Source organism: Bidens hawaiensis, unplaced genomic scaffold (assembly GCF_021521415.1).
Source record: "Bidens hawaiensis isolate Kalapana, Puna unplaced genomic scaffold, B.hawaiensis_p1.1 tig00049163_1, whole genome shotgun sequence".
NCBI lineage: Eukaryota > Viridiplantae > Streptophyta > Magnoliopsida > Asterales > Asteraceae > Bidens > Bidens hawaiensis.
In genome coordinates this window covers 59580-82165 of record NW_027498804.1, presented here as the reverse complement: position 1 = coordinate 82165, position 22586 = coordinate 59580, and the positions used below count along the sequence as shown (strand labels likewise).

General features: G+C 33.2%; 1 protein-coding gene across 1 annotated transcript in view; it reads right to left on the bottom strand.

Annotated features, from left to right (window-relative positions):
* Positions 1 to 12172: 12172 nt before the first annotated feature.
* The window catches only part of LOC143597877 (protein FAR1-RELATED SEQUENCE 5-like), a 30546-nt gene continuing 20132 nt past the window's right edge, over positions 12173 to 22586 (bottom strand). Inside the window, exons 2-5 of the mRNA XM_077076256.1 lie at positions 13402 to 13541; positions 13150 to 13313; positions 12817 to 13075; positions 12173 to 12631 (exon numbers count right to left, since the gene is read on the bottom strand). Coding sequence (XP_076932371.1) covers positions 12173 to 12631; positions 12817 to 13075; positions 13150 to 13313; positions 13402 to 13541 — 1022 coding nt within the window. The remainder of the gene's footprint in view (positions 12632 to 12816; positions 13076 to 13149; positions 13314 to 13401; positions 13542 to 22586) is intronic.

Here is a 22586-nt window from a genome sequence, read left to right as displayed (position 1 = left end):
CTGTATAAGGAAGCACCAATAAGAAAAGAACATATTAAACCAAAGCCCAAACCAAACAATTAGTTTGATTAGTGACCTAAACAAATAATATAACAAAACATATCATCAGAGACAGAAAGCAAAACCTTGTTTGTCTAACCCTCACTTTCAATTTCGTTCAGATCGCTCCGTAGTAGAGTGACGGTGTTGATTGGAGATCTCCGGCAGGATCGCATTCGATCTGTAGCCCCTTTGTTCAATAGTCCCATCTATGCATTTTTACTAGGGTTCCAAAATGGAATCCGGCAACAGACGAATCGGAGACGCAACCGTCTAAATGGGAAATCTGTTAACTTTGCCCGATTTGATACACTATACTAATATCGGGAATCTCCATTTCAGTCAGCATATTGCTTTTGATTTTCTGAAGTAGCACGTCATCTTCAGCATATTCATCTTGGAACTCGCCTATAGGAGCCTCGGCATTCATGATACGGTGGCCGGTGATCTCATAGAGAGAGAATCCGGTAGGCGAGGAGAAAGAGGAGCAGAGAATAATATTCAAAGGTGGTAATGAGAAAGTGGAATATGAGGTCCAATCCAATGAGTGTACAATCATGCTAGCAGAGTGTACAAACAAAAGCAACATTTTAAAATGAACAGTGAATTTGTGTCTGGATCAGAAGTTGCAAAATATAATATATAATACTTTTGAATATCTTTTAACTTAACAATTTAATCATTTTAATACTTTTTTTCTAAACTACCATGTGCTAAATTTGGTTAAAAACTTATTCTGACCCGAAACAAATGTACAATATTCTTAAACATTAAACAACAGTGTACCTGACTCGTTCAAACCATTTTGCCACATAAAATCACTTGCCTATACTACAACGAGCCCAATCTTTGGATTACCTGACCCGAACAGTTTAACCGACATGAAAATTGGTCCGTATGAAAATCGAGCATCTAAAAACAGTGAACCCACTGAAAAAAAATCCTAGATCCGTCACTGTTTATTACCCATAACAATCTTAGTCTAGCAAACCGTTAGCTCTGTTAGTTAAGTTCATTTAAGTTAGACTAGGATTGTTACGAGTTATAAAATTCAAAGTTGGGATTGCCACCGCTTATATTGTTAGTAGGGATTAATTTTGACTAATGATTAAAAATTTGAATTATTAAACCCAATTTTCTTTAAATAATTAAAAGTTATACCTATGTTGTTTTCAAATTGTATTTTCAAAGGAGAATAAATTTCAACTATGAGTTTGTTTTCCTTTCGAATATTTTAATAACTTATTGACATTTTGAAGCTATAAATTGAGTGTTATTTGGGATTGTTAATTGTTAATAGGATACAGTTGGGATTAGGGATGAGATTGGTATCGAAAATCCTGATCCTGAAAATCGTAAATTTTTGGTGATGGTATCGAAATTTTCGGTTCGTTACCGATACGGTATCGGGATTTAAGGTAAATTTTGGAAAATACCGGTACCGTACCAATACCGAAACTCAAAACTTTGGTAACGATTCGGTACTGGCATCGAATTTGCTCTATCCCTATTTAAAACTTTGGTTCACGTTTAAAAGTCGATTTTTCGACCGTTAAAGCTACCGACAAGTCAAATAAGTCTACATCAATTATCCTATGAACTAATTACACATATTAATACACATATTTCATCCAAACTTCCAGATTTGATCACATATTTTCACATAACACACTTAAACAAATTTTCAAGTTTCTAGTTCTTATCCTAAGTTTATTAGTAATATTACTTGTTAAGCTTATCATTTCTTATATGAATAAATGTTATAATATACACTAAAAATCCAGATTTAAATCTTTTATTATGGGTGCCATATCAAGCCAAAGTATCACTTTACAACTATATTCCTTTTATTCTATTTTGAAAGATTCTAACATGTGTTGTGACATCCGTCAAATTTGAGTATCGCGTTGTATTAGTTTGTAAACTTTTATTCGTTTTTAAAACCGACTCAACATTTTTAGAACTTATTTAATTATTATATAATAATATTTTTGACCTTGATCATAAATAAATCGATGTTTGTCATATTATAGTGTCGTTAAGAAAAACGTAAGGGGCTCAAACTAATTTTCGTAAAGTTGTTACAAGTTATAAGAACCTTTAAAACTCGTTTTGAACATTGATTGAAACTTGGAGGGCCTTTTGTGAAAATATGCATACATATATAAACAGCCCTAAACCTAATATCATAAACAAAACCACACCAGCCTTCATCTTCTTCCTCCCTGATTCCGGCCGCCGCCGCCACCTCGCCGCCGTCATCTCCGGCCACCACTTTCCACTACATCACCACCATCTCAGCCACCCCCTCAACCCGACACCACCACCCTCGCGTTCCAGCAGCTCTCCCCCTCCCTCGGCTCGTTTTTCCGGTGACCGGAAGGCCGGCCACCGGTGTGTCGCACTCTCTCTCCCTCTCGCTGCACTCTCTCCGACACACTCTCTCTCACTCTCCGTCTCTCTCTCTCTTTCTCTCTCGCTGTAACTCTCTCTCTCTCTCTATCTATCTCTCTATCTCTCCGGCGCTCTCTCTCTACGGCTCTCTCTCCCTCTCTACGGCTCTCTCTCTCTCTCTCTCTCTTTTTCCCTTCATCCCTCCCTCCGGTTGCGGTTTCCATCTTCGACGACCTCGTGAACATATAGTAGGTACAAGTTAATTTGGGTTTTGTTATTATTAATTTTTTCATATATCGATTGTCGGATTTAAATTGTTAATAATCGGATATATTGTTTGCTTATATACTTTGAAACGAGTTGGATGGACTTAGTGTTGTTATAAATTTGGGAAAAGATAAACGATCGGGTAATGGATATACTAAGTTCTTATGGGTTTAATTATTTTGGTTCGGTTGGTTTGTACATAAGTTGTTGAACTAAAAGTCTCGGGTTCGGGTCTCATCCTATACCGGTTTTGGTATTATTAGTTTTATATACTTAACAAATTTATTTTCACTAATTAATACTAATATCACTACGTAGAAATTATTATTAGTATTATTAAGTTTAACTTAGCATTACATTTATTTAGTATTACTATTATTATTATTATCACTATTATTATAAATATTAAAGTTGTTATTAATATTATTAAAGATTATATTATTATTATCTATCAAAATCATATTTTACCAAATGATATCATTTGTACTATCAATATTACTTATTATTATTACTATTTTTATCAACATCACTTTAAATTGGTATCAAAGATTTTTATTCCTTAACTATTATTATTAGTATTATTTATAACAATTATTGTTATAATTATTACACGATATTAGTATTATTAGAAATAGTTATTGTTATTATTATTATCTTATATATCTCTATATATATATGTATATATATAACATATCTTTTAAGAATTATTATTATCGTTACTATCCTATCATTAATAATATTATTGTAAACTTTGTTACCAATTCATTTTTATAAAATCTATCTCTTAAATTAAGCCCGTCTTGTTTCTATTTTGATATTGGTTTAGTTATTTAAAAGCCCAATAAAATGATAATATTTTATTTTAAATTATCAATTAAGTATGAGTCCCTAATCATTAACAAATTAACCGGTAATCCGATTTACAACCGAACCTCATCGTTCATTGTTTCCAATATAGTTTCATTATGGTTTCAAGTTCATTAATATATATTACGTTATTTATTTTAGCTAAGATGTTTATCGTTTCAAGTCGGATCTGTTCGTTTACCGTTCGAGCTTCATTTATTTATCTATTTATTTCTTGGTTCATCATTCGAGGTGGGTACTTTCATACCCTTTTTTCCATCTTTCGTTTTGGGGTGACATTTCATACTTATCAAACTAAATGCTTCAATTACTTGAATCTTTAAACCCACAAACGTGATTGTATACTTTACTTGAATAATTGCTTGATTTGGTGTTCTATGCTTACATGCTATGTGCCTATGTGTTTATCACTTTCAGTCATGGGGAAGTCTATAAATCCGTGATCTATCTGATATTCTCTTATAGCACGCTGTCGTTAACGTAATGCAACTAACGATATTCTATTAAATCCTAGACTACTTGGCAACCCCTTGTAGCTAGGTGGCGCTAACGTAATTCTATTAGCGATTGTCAATTTATCCAAGTTGTTGCTTTTATTTATTGTTTTGTATACAAGTTTTGTGGCTTTTTACACTATATACTTATATGCTCAAACTTATGAATTGCTCACCAACCTTTGTGTTGACAAACTTTATTTTATGAAATGTTACATGTTTGACTTGACTCGAGGACTTGATGAAAACGTTACCAAGACCTTTAGGATATTAGTAAAACGAACAATATAAATGTTACTTGTATTCAATTTGTTTGTGTGAACGAGATGTGTTGTTTATTTGATTTGTTGAAATAAAATGAGTTAAATAAATATTGTCACTTTAAATAGTGTCTTGTGTATTTGTCCAATCACGTTGTACCCCGGCATGTTCCGCCGCCTTTGGTCGGGGTGTGACATGTGTGATCATGCAAGTCTTTTTCAAAGATTAAGTACTTTAACTTTTGTGTTTATTCTTATTATTATTATCAATCAATTCAAGTTATTCACATCATCATAAAATTATTCAAATCATTAGATCATGTATTCTTATAAATTTCTTAAGTGTTTATCTATCAAAGTTTCATATTATAGTAACTTTTACTTTTTGGTAATTCTATCTAATTCAATTTTTCAATTCTTGATTATGTATGAATTTAAGTTTATCTCATTCAACTAGTTTGATAGGGTTTCATGCATCCTATGGTTCTATTCAAGTTTTACTCTTTCAATTCTCCATTTAACAAAGTTTTCATTTCTAGTAAGTAGTTGTTAATTTAATCAATATGCTAACCTAATATATACGTCAACCATGCACCCTATCTTAATTCAAAGATGCAATTTATCACAAATCAAATACATACATACCAAGTATTCATATTAAAATCAACAATTCATTTTTTCCTTCAAAAAAGTTTCCTTAATAGGCGATTTTACAATTTCTAACAATCTTAAGTATTAACTAATGGTTTTTATGACTTTACTAGCATATACCCTATTTCATTTCCAATTATATTATTTCATATCACTTTCTTGATCCATCAATCCATCCAAAATCTCTAATTAATCCAAGAATCCAAAAAATTCCCAAATTTTCAATTATAAACAAGTTCTTATCATATTCATCTCTAACAACAACTATTCAATGATTCAAGTCCATATCATCAAATTAATGATCAACAATTAACCTAAATCCATTCTATCATCAAACCCTAACATCAAGTTCATCCAAGATTATACCAAATTATCAAGAAATCCAACAATGCTTATAATTAAACTTAACAATCAATGTATGATCTTTCAAGATGAATGTATGCATGTATAAGTGAGTTTAATCTTTCCTCCTACCCACAGATACATGCATACAGTTCATAAATACATACATACATCTTCATCCATATTTTTAAACTTTCAAGCTCAAATCTAACTCAAGAACATCTAATCTATTGTATCCAATCCTAGAAATCAATCTATAACAACACTTACTTGTGTTCTTGAGGATTTGAAGGTAATAAAGAAGGTGTGAATGTGGTGGTTTTCCTTATAATCTTCTTCCTAGCTTACTTGATCTTCCATGTTCTTGATTAATTCTCCATAGTTCTTGATTATTGATCGCATGTGTGTGTTTAGGATTATTTAAATTTGAGTGTGTGTGAGGGTGTGTGGCCGTGAGTTTTTAAGAGGGGAGGAGGAGTGTAGAGTGGTGAATAAGGGTGTAGAGTGATAGGTGGATTGCTGGAGTGTGTTACAACACAAAGTTTCTATAAACAACAATCATTAGGAAGGATGATTTGGTGGATGGGTATTTGAGAGAAAGGGAGGTGATGATGAGGTGGCATGGGGGCGGCTAGGGGGGCGTAGGAGGCGAGGAGTTGGTCATAAACTAGTTAATTTTGGTTAATCATTTAACGTATTGCAAGTTTTGGATATTAAAATGGATCCCGTTTTATATAATTTTTTGCCATACTTTGAATGAAATCAAATTCCTGACAGTATGGACTAAAAAACTATTTTTCTGAAAATAGTTTCTGTCGGGTCATTTCCGGGCCCTGTACTGGCTTTTGTTTACTTATTTTTTAGTTTTCGTGATTCGAACCTTCCTAAATTATGTTTATACATTGTTTCCTATATTTTTACATATATTTTGAATTTTTGGGACCATTAAATAATTCTAATGATTTATTTACTTTCTGGCTTGCTGTCCGAGGTTTTTACACGTCATGCTCGTTACGTGTCGAAATTTGGACTTTTTGTTGACTTTGCAAGACATAGAATCTTAATAAAGGAAGATTTTATTGATAAAATGATATTATATTGATAATCATGATTACATTAACGATAATTTTTACCGAGTGTTACGCAAATCACTCAAGATGCTCAAGTTTCAAGGTTCCAAGTCATGGCCAACTAAGGATTCAAGCAACTAGAGGACTTTGCCGCTCGTCGTATTCTATCTTATTTAATCTGATTTCCGTTTTGTATCGACTCTTAAATAAAGTTTGGATAACGCTTTTAAGAATTATTGAAATACTAAATTAAGATTTCCTATCATTATGTCTTTCGTATAACTCTTTTCCCTAAAATATTTCTATCGAAATTAGATTTTCAAACGTTTTTGTAAATCCACACGATGGGACGAATCATGTGGACCATCCGACGATGAAAATAATTAAGGTCCGGAACATAATTATCAAAGTCCTCGCATGAAAATCATGATGCGTAAGATTGTGTGTTAATAATATAGAATCGAAAGTAGTTGGGATAACGGTACAAATGTAAATATGATAAGGACATGGTGGATACGCCGCTGGTACATCCTATATATAAGTGCCCTTATAGGATTTTCATCTAGAGCGTTGCTTCAACTATTCAAAGTTCTAATATCATGATTAATTTTAAAAATTTATATTAAAAATTTTCCTCTCCTCAAAATGTAATGATTTTTTTCATAGTGTCCTTTAATTTCGGGACAAAATTCCCTAAAGTAGGGGAGACTGTAATAACTCGGTTTTTTCCAATCTATATTACCTGACCCGTTTATATATTCGGGAAATTTATATCAATAAAAAGTTATCACGTTTATCATGTAATTATTTTATTATTATTTGTTATTATATTTATTTAGTATATATAAAACATCTTTGATAAATATACAATTATCACCCTAAACAATACTTTAACCCTTTAGTGTTCCCATCTCAAATCTTGAAGGGCCTAAGTTCAATTTCTGCAACATTATTATATTCTTAACCCTTATCCAATTACCCATACCCATACTCATGAACCAAACCCGTAACTGTGACCCATTTGATTTGCTTGAACCACAATTCTCGCGTTTAACTTGAAAATGATTTGGGGAAATCTTTTATCTTGCCATAAATGGCTCACCAACGATTTTAATTTTGTTAAAACGATCAAATGTGATATGTAATACTTAATATACAAACCCTCTGAATCCACTAATCAAACTATAACATAACAATGATCTTAACTCAATTAAACATGCCCACACCATCCTTATGATGTAGCCAATAAAACCCGTCTGCTTAATTTTGTTTTCGATGTATATGTTAGACGTTCGAGTTATTTCTTTTGACTTCTTCGTTTGGATCAATTAAGCCCTCATCTGATCTCTGTAATGGGTAATTAATTATACAGCTTTGTTCGTCGTTGTCTCTAGTTGCTTAACCCTATGGTTAATTATACAAAAATAATCGGGATAAATCAATTTAGATTTCTAGGGTTCATGATTGATTTGGGGGAACTGGTTTTTTTATATTTAATATATCATTTTCATATCATCACCAACTGACTAACCAATTCAGCTGGTTTGGCTGGTGTGCTTGATTCTCTTCTGTCGGCCAATGGCGTGGGTTCGAGTTTCAGCCATGTCAATTTTTAGTTTTCTTTTGTGTTTAAATGTGTTTAAAGGTTTTAAAAACTAAATATAGTTAATATTAAATATTAAATAAATACTATTCTATTAAAACCGACATATAAGCCGATCATTTTCCGAACTCTGGTTTCACACCATATGTATGTATTTATGTATGTATGTATGTATGTATGTATGTATGTATGTATGTATGTATGTATGTATGTGTATATATATAGAGAGCGGTTACTGTACATTAACCCCTTATCATACAAACAGTACGCGACCACAGCAAGCGTCCGATCAATTTTTTTAAAAGACGCGCCTCTATTTTTTAAAAGGGTAAGATCGTCAATTAGTCTCCATTACTCTCCCTAAAATCACTCGCAATAATCAACCTAAAATCAACTAATCACAGCGACGAAGCGTACTCATTCAATCAACTGATCCCGGCGATGACGTGTACTCATTTAATCAACTGAACTATACTACATTCAATCGTAACGAAGATGGATAAAACGAAGAACCCTAACTCATCTGCTTCGATGAAGGAACGAATATCAAAGCATAAACAAGATAAACCTCAGATTACTGATAAATCAGGTGTTTGTTTATTACTCCTGTAATCGTTTTAGGTTTTAAAGGGGTTTTTAACCGTTGTTTTCGTGAGCGTTTGACAACAATCTGTAGATGTAATCGTTTTAGGGTTTAATTTTATGTTAAATTGTATTATTTGTTTTTAATTATTGGTTATTACGTTGTCAATTAATCTCTTATTGTAAGCATTTGACAAGCGTTTGGGATGATTTCGCCATATGAATATATCCAATTAATGTGAATTATGAGCGTTTAGCGTGTTTGTACTGACTAGGCAACTGGATTTGTCCAATTAACCTTAATCTGGTCTTATGCGTTTGACGAGCGTTTGGTAAGTATGTTTGTGATGACTGAATAACTGGTTCTTTATCTGATCTAATGCGTATAATGAGCGTTTCACAAGAGTTTAGTAAGCTTGTTTGTGATGACTAAACAACTGGTTTGTATCTAGTCTTATGCGTTCGATGAGCGTTTGACAAACGTTTGGTAAGCTTGTTATAACATCTGAGTTTTATGTGTGATCAGTTAAGCGAAAGGTTAAAACAAAACAAGTTGACGCCAGAGTCAAAAAGCTTAAGACAAAACATGTTGAAGCAAACTCTGATTCGGACTTTGAAGTTCCAATCAACAAATTTTTAACAAAGAAGAGGAAAGAGGTGGATGAAAGTAGTTCAGACCTCAGACTTTCAAAAACCAAGGAAGAAGGTTGTTAAAGAAAATAAGCCAGCTGAGAGGGTACAAAAGAAACCGTTTGCTGAATTTTTAAACATGAAGTTGCGGGTCAGATGTGCACCATTTAACATTGTGGATGCAGTGAGTGAAATGAACGCTGACAAAAAAGTTAGTTTGGAAAAAATGGGATTTGGGTCAATATTAAACCTACAAGTTAAACAAACTCCATCAATGTTAGGGCATTGGTTGCTGATGAACTATGATCACCGGTTTAATGAATTGAACATCGTTAGCCGTGTTATTAAGATAACAGCAACAAAAGTTCATGAGGTGTTGGGTATACCAATGGGTAAGATACCCTTTTTAGACATGATTAGACCATGGTTGGGGGATGATGCAACTACAGATCTGTTCAAGAAACAATTCCCGACTACAAGAATAAGTATAAAGCATGTGAGAGAGAAGTTGACGGCTGATCAAGGAGTTGGTGACTTGTTTAAAATTAATTTCCTTGTGTTGTTCAACACATGTATAGGATTTATAACAAAATCAACAACAATCAACCAACGATTCATCACCGCAATCGACAAACTCTCTGATATTCCTAATATGGACTGGTGCAGCTATGTAATTGACAACCCGAAGATGATAAAGGAAGAATGGAAAGATGTTAATGAACAATACAACGGTCCAATCACCTTTCTTACGATGCTTTACACACATGAGCACCTGAAGAAATATGGTCCATTTGGGTCTCCGGTCACAACACTTGCAGTCAACTACATAACAACAACAACTCTTGCAAGGATGGAGAAATACTTGTATAATAATGGACCTCTTTTAGATGATGATTCTGAAAAACGAGGAATACGCTCCTGCGTATGAGAATGTTGAAACCGTTGGTGCGGAAGCTAATGTTGAAATTGCAAACAAAGGATTGATTGAGCTTACAACTGATACTGCTGATGCTGGTAAAGATGATGTTGCAGCTGCTGGTGAGATTGCATCTACCAGGGATAAGATAATTCCTGAAGCTGCTGATGATAATACAGTTGCTATTACTTCTGCTGATAAACGTGCAGATACAGTTGGTGAGGCAGCTGCTGGTGACAAAGCGATGCATCAGCCTGATGCAGATGGTGACAACCAAAAACATGGTAACAAAAACTTGTTATTTTCATCTAAAAACTATATAATGTGTATTTCTTCTAATGATACATTAACATATGTCAGGGACAGATGGGGGAAGTGAAACATAATTAGATAATGCCGATCACAATGCCGAAGCTGAATTTGATGATGATGATGATGATGATGATACGTATTCACAATTGAGTTTGAAAATGTCGTTGGGGACACACACGCAAGAGCTGGTCGACTTTTATATGACCCCGCTTCAGCTGTCTGGAATATCTGCTTACCTACCACCGAAAGAAACACAGGAAGAAAAGGTAAGACATCCATCAAATAAAAAAAAAATCTTAAAATTAATTAATAACTATATTTTCATTTTACAGTCTTAGAATAAGGCAATGGATAAAAAGATGAAGAAATTTGAAATACTTTACAAAGAAATCAATGAATTGGTTCGTGAAGGGAAGGACAAACATCTATCAGATCCCCATATCTTTGCTAGGTGTTGTGATTGGGAAGACATATTCAATCCTAATGTGGTTCTCAAAACACAAGAAAGTGAAACCGTGAAAAACAACTCACTCCTTAATTTAGGTGAGAAAGCAATCTAATTCTCTATCAATATATATATATATATATATATATATATATATATATGTCTTTGAAAGTTCCCACTTCTTATACAGCTGCCGGGATTGAATCAGTTCATTCAGATGCAGTAGTTGGTTCAGCACCTGTGTTTGGTGAAAAAGGTAGTGGTTATACTATAAATACTCAACAAACTCTGATATCTAAAATTTGAATCCCAGATATTCCTGAAGTTTATAATCTATCAGAAGAAAAGAAAAAATTTAGGGAAACTGTTGGTGATGTGATGGAGTGGTTACTGGTGCAGGGGTCGGTGATGCAAGGGGTGGTGATGCAGTGGTCATTGGTAATGAATCTCATGTAAACAGTGATGAAGATATTATTGTAACAGAGCTAGAAGGGAATAATAAACTTGATTCAGTTGTTACTACAGTACTTGCATGGGCCAAGGAAGGTATTAATATGCATAAATTTATCTTTATACAACTTGAACGCTTGTCAAACGCACGTTTTAATATGTTTATATTTTATATGAAAGATACACAAGTTGGATCGATAGAGGACAAGATGGAACACACTGTTGCAAAAAGTCCATTGTGTACTGAAATTCCAAAAGAAGCTGAATGTATTAAACGCTTATTAGGCTATCTATATTTTTTTTAACAGTTTCATACATAAACGCTTATTAAATGCTTACACTTATTGCTTCATAGCTATCTCACTTGGAGCTGATGTGGTGCATGTTCATACAAATGCCCAGGAGTCTAGTGCCCCAAAAGGAAGTGAAACCAGAGATGATGTTGATCTCATAAACACTGATGCAACTCCAGAAGATATCATAGGTAAGACACAGAAAAAAATGCCTTGGTTTAAAAAAATAAAATTTAGTAAGTTGTTACAGTGAATTGTCCTTATTGTTTTTCAGTTACTAAAGTTGAAGAGAAAAACCAAGTGAAAATTTCAAAAGCTGACATTGGTATGCCACCAAGTGAAAATTTCATAACACCGACATCAACTTCAAAAATGATACCCAAAATTACATCTACGATATCATTAATACAAGAAAAATAAAGACAAAGACTTGGTGAGAGAAGAAAGAAAGAGAAAGACATCAGTCACAGATGATGAAAAAACAATTGCAGAGTATATATTCTTTTGCCTTAAATACATATGGGAAGAGGTTTTCAAGTCTACTTACACAGATTCATTTAAGGTGAAACACCACCAACAATTTCATTCATTTCATCTTGAAGGTCATTAAATATAGATCTTGTATATATCTTAACAACTTCCCTTTCAAGATAACTTCTGATTTCTAACAGCGGATACGTGTACCTACTATCATGATCACACCGTCTGCCATTGTATCTCTGTATCTCCATACAAAAATCAAAATGGTTGAAAAACTCAACTAATGTTAACTGAGAATTTGTAGCTTTTCCGAGAAAATGGTTTTCACTCTCTGATCTTGATGCTGTACGCATCAATCCAGACGAAGGTTCGTCTCTATAAAAAGCAAGTATCCAATCAAATATGATTTCATACATATCAGTAAGCCATTTATTCTTTTCAAGCTCAAACTCAATCAAAGGTCTAATTGAATCAGTCCACACAATATTACATAGCATACTCTTAAAATCTTCGTTGTTACATAAATAAGCTCCCACCTGATATAAAAAAATGTTAAACTCTTATGAAACGCTCGTTATCAAAATACATAATCATGTTACGCTCATAAAACGCTCACATATTAAACATAAAAAAAACGGCTATTACCCTAAACGCTTGTCAAACGCTCATTATTTAAACTGCTTAAAACACAATTAAATAAAACACAAATTAAAAAAGTTACATTATGAGCAACTTTCTTCATGATATGCCACATACATAACCTATGCCTTTTATTTGGAAACACAAATGCAATAGCTTGCTTCATAGCAGGGTCTTGATCAGTAATAACAACCTTCGGTGCATGACCAAACGACTTAAGTAATATTTGCAATAACCATATGTACGATTCAATAGTTTCAGAAGCTAATAATCCAGCACCGACAGTCACACTATGACAATGGTTATCAATTGCCGTGAACGGTACAAAAACCATCTTGTACCTGTACACAAAAAATCATATAAATACCCACAAACATATACATACACACAATCCTATACATACACGCAAACTTACTTGTTAGTCTTAAATGTAGCATCAAAATATATAATATCCCCAAATGCAAGATAATTACTCTTTGAAATCTCATCTGCCCAAAACACAAGAATTAACTCACAATCATCATTGACATCATATTCAAAAGAATAATCGGATGAAAATGTTTTCTTCGCATACAATCTCTGAACAATCATTTCAGCATCATACTCTCCAATATAACAATTCAAAACCTTGTTTAAACTTCTTACAATCATCTTTAGTTGCACCTACTTTTTCAAAACCACCGTACTGTGTTCTCAGAAGGTTAAACGCTTTAACAGCTCCCATGTTCATATTAGACAGCTCATAAATAGCTTCCTCTTGGACATGTGTTAACTTCCTCGCAGAACGCACAAAATGCATATCAGAATCTGCAACCATTATATGATTATGGCCTTCAACAAAATCATGTACTTCAAAGTTTACACCGTCAATAGATTTTAATTATAGATGTGCTCTACAACCACATCTAATTGTTGGCCTCTTCCTCCTTTTATAATATGGCATGCTTGATTCATTACAATCACCTTTTGAATCATACATTTTAGCTGGCTTGTGACGTTCTTTACAATACGTAAAATACTTGGTCTTTAGTACACCATCATGCAAGTAAGATCCACATTTACGAACCCCAAATCCAGCTTTTTTTTAGCATATTCACTATAAAAATCAAATTCTTGATCAACTGAGGAAAACATCATTCCTTTAACAGGTCTGTAAGAAGAAGCAACTTCAGGAATGATATCAACCCCTTGACCTTCAATCACACACTTGAATCATCTACACAAAACATCAAAATAAAACGTGTTAACACAAAAAAAAACCTCATAAAGTAATCCAAACACACTCATATTATAATAAACCATTTTAACAATCCTAATAGTAACATACACATAACACGCTCATATTATAAAACGTGTTAACACCAAAAAACCTCATAAAAGTAATCCAAACACGCTCAAAACATGCTCATATTATAATCAACCATTTTAACATCCTAATAGTAAAACGCTCATAACATGCTCATATTATATAACATTATAATCAGTCATAGTGACACGCTCATAGTATGAACATTAAAATTCAAAACATGTTAAAACACTCCTAATATGAACACGCTCGTAACACGCTCGCAAACTAAACTAATCAATTATCATGTGATTCTCACAGAAACTAACATACAGGTTACTGCCACGATTATAAACATAGGATACATCTACTGTTGATTAGTTCAAAAGAGCAAAAACTTACATTCACGATCGTCTTCCATTTCAAAACCCTAAATCATAAAAATCTATTGAAAACTGGTTCGTGTATTCAAGAGAGCTCAATTGATAGTTTTCGGTACAAAAATTGTTTCGTAAATAAGAAATTGATTTTGATTAAGCTAAATATCAGGATCGTAACCATTTATACCCAAATTACCAAATTTAAATTATGAATCAAAAAGACAATCGTACCATTCTCATTTAAAATACACTGGATCTTCTCAACCGCTCTCAACTGAATGGAAAGTGTAGATCGACGCTCCAAAATGTTACGGTTTTGTACGATAACAATTTACGTATTCCATATTTTATATATATATATATGGATTAGGTTCATTTCAGAAGTAATTCTTAATGCGAGAAGTGCGAGAAGAGGTTTAACCAATCATATTATTTCTTTTTTATTTTAGATTATTTAAATACAAGGGTACAATAGTAAAATGAAAAAATTTATTTTTGTTAATTAAAGTCATTCAATTCAACTTAAGTTACAGTCAAATGGTTTTAAATAATTAACTTTTATTATGTATTTTTAATTACATTAACATAACATAATTTCTAGCATTTTAAAACAAATCTAGTGATGATGTGAAATCAACGTTCGTTTTATCCTCTTCTTGTTACTTGCTTTCTTGTTTAAGTTTTACTTGTTTTTCACTTATATTCATTGATTTTGACATTTTACTTCAGAACCATTAAAAAATATTATGATTGTCATTTTGGGTTAAAAACATATCACTACACAACCAGCATATATCTATATAATTTTTAACACCCTACACAGTTTATATGTACTTGGAGAACGAAATTTAGATATACCTACACAAATTATAGGTGCCTACATAGGGCATCTAGATAACCGGATTGACATATACCTACACAAAATTTTAACAATCTACAAGTTTTATATTTATTTAGGAAGGTCGATTTATAAATTGCATGTCCCTACACAACTAGTGTGTCCCTACACAATTATACTCATACACAACCAACATGCTTATAAAAAGATTAAAAACATATCACTACAAAAACTAACATACATCCATATAATTTTTTAACAGCCTACGCAGTTTATATGTACTAAGAGAATGAAATTTTAGATATACCTACACAAACTTTAAGTGCCTACGCAGGTTATATGCATCTAGATAACCGGATTGACATGTACCTACACAAAGTTTTAACAGCCTAAAAAGTTTATATGTATTTAGGAATGTCTATTTTGTTAATTATTAAATTACATCTCCCTACACATTCAGTGTATCCCTACACAATCATACTCATAAACAATCAACTTGCTAGGAGAACGATTAAAAATATATCATTACGTACACAACCAACATATATCTATATAACTTTTAATAGCCTAGAAAATTTATTTGTACTTGGAGAATGAGATTAACATATACCTACACAAACTTTTAAGTGCCTACACAGGTTATATACATTTGGATAACAAGATTCATATAGCTACACACAAATTTAACAACCTACACAGTTTATATGTATCTGAAGAAACATATTAAATATACTTACACAACAGTGTATCAAACTACACAAATTAAATAAAAACTTTTTATTTATTAAAACGATTACATTTACATAAATAAAAAAATATGTCTAAATAATACACCATCCTACTAGTTTAAATAATATTTTCATATGATCTTTGTCACGTGCCTAGAATTATTAAAATCAACAATCACAATTATTTAATTGTGTACCTTGTCTTGTATGTATATTAAATAAATATATTATACTAAATTATGTGAATATATTGATATCATATTTATGGTGTTTAATGGTAACCAGAATTTGATAATTATGATTTGGACATAAAAAGGGGAAACAGTTTGTTGATTTAATTAGTTCAATGCACAAAGGTCATAAACACCCTTTTATGTTAAAAACATGTATTACATAGTAGGTATTTATTACAAAATTGTCATATATTTCATATGCCAATTGATTAAAATGATCAACGGTCAAGATCCATTTCTCGCATTTTTCATTTTAAAATCACTTCTCGCATTATCTATCCCCTATACACACACACACACATATATATGTAAGTATGTATGTATAATAAATTATTTAAAAAATGTTGTTGAAGGTTTTATTAATTAAAAAGATTTTAATCTAAAATATATTTAACAGAATCTCGTTAATTTAACATGTTCAAACATATAAATTCAAGTATTTTATAAAAGATTATATTTTATATAAATATTATTAATTATTAATTATCATTTATTATCAGTAATAAATAAATACATTAAACGTATTATTAGTTTAAAAATAAACATTTTAAAACAAATCTCTTTATATAATCTATTCAAAATTTTATAAATATTTATTTAAGTGTTTTATTAATTAAAATATACTATTAAGATAATAATAAATCTTTGTAATATTAAACTTTCGCAAGATCACCCGATCATCACCGAATTCCCTATCTAGTTTAAACTCGTCATTGAAATTATATTTATTCCCGCAACTATTGTTACTTAGGATTTATCATTGGTTTTTCTCGAAGATTGTGACTATTGTTTGCTAGCATATTCTGTTACCGTTGCTTGATTGCTAAGGTGAGTATCTCACTCCTCTTTTTTTACTCATTTTATACTGTTTGGGGGACATATGCGTTCGCAGATATTTTACTATTATTTAATACTCAAACTTGCAACTGTTAGTCTTGTGTGTTTAACTATTTATGCCTAACGTGTTATATACTTATATGCTTTACTTGAATACATTTCAGAGAGGTCCAACATATTCTCATACTGGCATGATCATACGCCCATCGTGTTAGCCATCGTCCAATTCATCTGGCATCGAGCTTACTGACAACATTATTTACTTGTTTATTAGTTAAATTGCTTATCTCACTTGACACAGTTTGTGTTTTCTATTATATATATTATTATTATTGTAGCGTTTTAAACTGGTGATTTACTCACTCAACATAGTGTTGATAAAACATATGTCATTGGATGACTTACTAGGACATGCATATGAATAGTGGCCAAACGACTGACAACGATAACAGCGAACATGCAAGAGATCACCGTGACAACTCGGTTCCATACCGTCTTCAATACAAACCGGTGCACCGCGGTTTCCAAAACTCTTTCTGGGTGCAATTGTGGAGCGGTTTCGGTGGAATTTCGCCCGGTTTATAATCCTCTTCGTTGCCTGATGTTTGAAACGATTCTGTGATGAAACCCTAGGAAAATATGCCTGCAACAATAACCGCGACAACACAATCGATAAACGTCTCACCGGTCTTCCTGTCGTTGCCGAAACTCCCACTCCTACGGATCGATTCGAGCCCGTTGGCTCTGATAAACCAAGTCTTCTGACATTATCTCTTTACTATCTGTGAGACGATGGTAAGTATTTATTCAACTGAATATCTACGCTCACCAAACGCCAATGATATTACCCGATTTATTGCTATTGTGGATCAACGAGGATTCCTTGGAACGCTCGAAAGCATTGATTGCATGCATTGGAAGTGGAAAAATTCCCACAGCCGGGAAAGGTATGTACTCTGACCACATTCGTGAGGCTACTATTAATTTAGAGGCGTTTGCCTCATATGATCTATGGATATGGCATGCATTTTTTGGTATGACCGGTTCACATAAAGACATTAACGTGCTTGAGAGGTCGTTTGTTTTCACGAAACTTGCGCAAGGGCGTGCTCCTCCAGTCAATTTGATTTTCTGGAATTGTCATTCCAAGAAATATTTGATTTTGGTGTTTGATTTGCTTAAGAGGGATTGGAGATGGTAGAGAGAGCCAATGATACGCTTAAGAGGGAATCAATTGCCTTCCATTTGCTTTAATTTCTTTGATCCGCAAAGAGAGGGTCGTGAACTCTAGAATAGAAAAGATAGAGCGGGAAAACTAGGAGAAAACTAGGATCTTGTTAAGATAGGGAGGGCTAAAGTAGCTTTTCATATATGAAAAGATACTGTAGCATATTTCAAATAATAGAGATAGGGAGCGCTTTGATGGATGGAATGGGAATGCTTTTGCATGAAGAAGATTTGAGGGACATTGTTGGCCTGACAATTCCAGAAAATCACCATCATTATTGAATTTTGTCTATCATCCAGCAAAGAGCAGGAACTGTCATAGTTGAAAGAAGACAAGCAGCCTATAATGCAAGAAGAAGATGATTCTTAGAATAGGCTTTGCTTTGTAATGTCTGCGGACAAAATTTTTGAATATGTAATAGTTTAACTTTTGATATGTAAAAGTTTGATTTTGATTTAATATGTATTTTGACTAAGTGTATGTAACCTTAGAGATGTTTTGGGACAACTGAGGTGTTCCAATCTAGGGGGAGATTGTTGAGTCAAATATTTGACCTAAAATGAAGTATATGGAGGACTGGAATCTTCTCAACCTCATCAGAAATCGCTAAGTATTGATCCGACCACACTTGGACATCCGAGCAGGGTTTTACTTGGCCGAGCATGATATTTTGCTTATCGGGCAGAGTTATCTTCATGAAATCTTCTTTAGTGTGTATCCGAGCAGGTTTCACTATATCTATCAAGGTTGTTCTTCATTACCGAGCACAGTTTGCTTACTAGCAAACCCTTGGTAAAACCAAGCTTTTGAAGCCAATTACTTGGAAGATATAGCAAGGTATTCATTAATAAACAGTGGTCCGAGCATGCTTGATGGAAGTTAATGAATTATCTAAGGAGCCATCGGGCAATGTTCAACTCCAAGCAAGATTCAGTGTTACCAAGCACACATTGCTTTGCTAATAAGTTATTCTCATAACAAAGAGTTGAATGGACCTCAGATAACAAGTTTGCTCGTAGGACCATATCGAGCAAATCTATGGTCAAGGAGATTGAAGTCTGCTAGGTGAGTTATTTTCTCAGGAAAATACTATAAGTAAAGTCTACTCGGAGAACTGTTCCCGAGCACACATAAAGGTTACCAGGTCTACTAGTAAAGGACAAAATGGCACAAAGCCTACTCGGAGAAGACAAATGTTACAAAGTCAACCCGGAAGACCTGTCTTACACTTAGTATAGTTTTTGAATATGTAATTTGATTATGTACCAATCATTTGGGTTTCTAGAAGGAATGACAACTGTCTTACACTTAGTATAGTTTTTGAATATGTAATTTGATTATGTACCAATCCTTTGTTCATTCCATTCAAAAAGATCAAGTGTGCTCGGATCAATACTTAGCGATTTCTGATGAGGTTGAGAAGATTCCAGTCTTCCATATACTTCATTTTAGGTCAAATCTTTGACTCAACAATCTCCCCCTAGATTGGAACACCTCAGTTGTCCCAAAACATCTCTAAGGTTACATACACTTAGTCAAAATACATATTAAATCAAAATCAAACTTTTACATATCAAAAGTTAAACTATTACATATTCAAAAATTTTGTCCGCATACATTACAAAGCAAAGCCTATTATAAGAATCATCTTCTTCTTGCATTATAGGTTGCTTGTCTTCTTTCAATTCTAACAGTTCCTGCTCTTTGCTGGATGATAGACAAAATTCAATAATGAGGGTGATTTTCTGGAATTGTCAGTCCAACAATGTCCCTCAAATCTTCCTCAAATCAACCGAGATGGTTATATTTCGGGTAAATCAGTTCGGGTATATCTATGGGTATAAAAATTTGGATAATCAGCTTAACTATAGGATACAAAAAATTTCCAAATTCGGGTATACCAGATTTACTTAAAATATTGCCTGATTAAATGATTCATGACAAATTGAACTCTAGAATGACACTCTACAAGTAGGGCTCGATCAATCGATAGTCCACAAGTCCATCGACAGTATTCGAATACTTCGACCATTCAATCCAAATACTTCGATCCTCTACTTTAAATTATCTAATCCGATCTAGTCCAATCCAATCCAATCCATCGGTTTACATTCCAGCCAGTTCATTATTAGGTTTGGGTTTCGAAATGACCGAACATATTTTTTAGTTGGTCGAGTTCTTTGTGGGCCCTTGCATCGGCTCGTGACGATGATTATGTCATACCTCAACCCACGGCGGAAGGTCTGAGTGCGAATTGTAGTTCACAGCTCATAAGGTACTATCGTCCAAATCTGATAATACCTAATTAGTTATTTATTAAATCCAAAATTTCATCCAAGTACACAAGTTAAAAGAAAATTATAATTTAATCCCAAATCAGCACAAATAGTCTTGTTTTTTATTTATCTTAAAGCATCTCTAAATGTTTCTTCACATTAGCTTCAAACCAAATGAAAACACGCAAATGCGTACAAAGTAATATAATTTGTCAACACGGGGATAAGTGAAAAAGTCACCAGTTTGAAGATAATAAATATATATAAACAAAATAGCAAAACTGATATTGTGAGTATAAATCAATCAAACCATGAGCAAGTAGTTGGCATCAGTTGACAATTGCCTAGCGAATTGGGCTTTGGCTACTATGACAAAAACAAAAGAAAACAAGGGTGCCAGTTGACCATTGCCTAGAAAATTGGGATTTGGCTACTTAGACGCCGTATGATCATGTTTTAGTGTGATTATGATGGACCTCTCCGAATGCGGTACAAACAAACAAGTAAACAAGTAGCAGTTAGTCATTTAATTGATACATACACAATTTTCATAGTTTTCCAGTGATAATATGATATAATATGTAAATAATTTTAAGTAAAATATGGGGAATGACTTCTCACCTTATTACTAAGGCGAGATTAGATAATAAGAATAAGAAAAACGAGAAACCGAACTTTCAACGAGCTGACTGAGATAATCCGAACGAACCTGAAAATTAAAGATAACAAACTAGAATAAAAACCGAGAACAACGCAACTGGATTAAGGTTAATTAGATATGTATAACTCAAGTTATAAGGTTTTCAGTAATTAAGCGAGCTGCACTATTCAGAATCCGAACTCCGAGTAAGGAGTCGGGTTCTGAACATTACACTCAAACTTTAAAGATGAGTGAAAAAGTCTTCTGGACCGAAAGCTAGTTCCTACCAAAAGTAACAAAAATTGATCAGTCAAAGTTGTTGACCAAATTGCTCTTACACGGGTCGGAGTCCAAATGATACATTTAATCCCCTCAATCAATGTAATTGAAACCGGACCGGACCGGCCGGTCGAACCGGTTCGACCAGGATTCGGTCCACCGACCGGTCCGGTTCACATAGTTCGCTTGGCTGTCAGGGAACCGGCCGGTCCGAACTGGTTCGGCCGGTCCGACCGGAAAACCGGACCGGTTAAACCGGTTTTCTAAAGAAAAATATATATATTTTTTGAAAAACTCATTTTTTTAAGCTTGATCCGTCATTTTTGACTAAATTTGTTCGGCCGGTTCGACCGGTTGAACCGGTAAGCCTTCCGGTTCGGTGTCCGGTCCGGTTAAGAAAACATTGCCCTCAATCACAGAAATTAATTAAGGGTTATTGTTTAGTGAATAATTATGAACGTATTTACAGAAGACAACTTACCCTGTAAACGTTTAGAATGATGAGAAATATTGAGTCAAAGCTCGAGAAATACCAAACCAGAGGGTGGTAGCTAAAGGAAAACGGTGAAAAGTATGATTTCAGTAAAATTCTAGGGTTTGGAGGTGTGGCTCGTTTAAGTTCAATTTGTTGGACAAGAAAACGACTCGTTAAGGTAAACGGATATTGCATTGATGACGAAATCGAGTCTTTTGATCAACATAATATCAATGAAAACGGTGGAAATGAACCTAGATACTATTCAACATCAGACTACTTTTCTAGGAGCTCAATTTTCGTGATTTAGGATCAATTAGGGAAAGATTTTGCATTAAACTATAATCAAAAACAAATATGGCTGAAAAAACATTGGTTCGCGCGGCGCTAAGGAACATAGGGTTGTTCCTTTGCGCTACGCAAATGAGCACTTTTACCAAATTTTGATGTTTGATAGTTTTAGTCCCTTTAGTTTCAAAAACGCATTTTTAGACATTTAAGCGATTTTAAGAGTTTTTAAGGGCTATTTGACATAATTGAAAGCTATGAAAATATAAAATAAGTTAAATACTAAAAAATTTAAGTTTTTATTAATACAAAAGATCCGAATTATATTCATGAATTGGGTAAACAAATACAAATACGAAAAATCT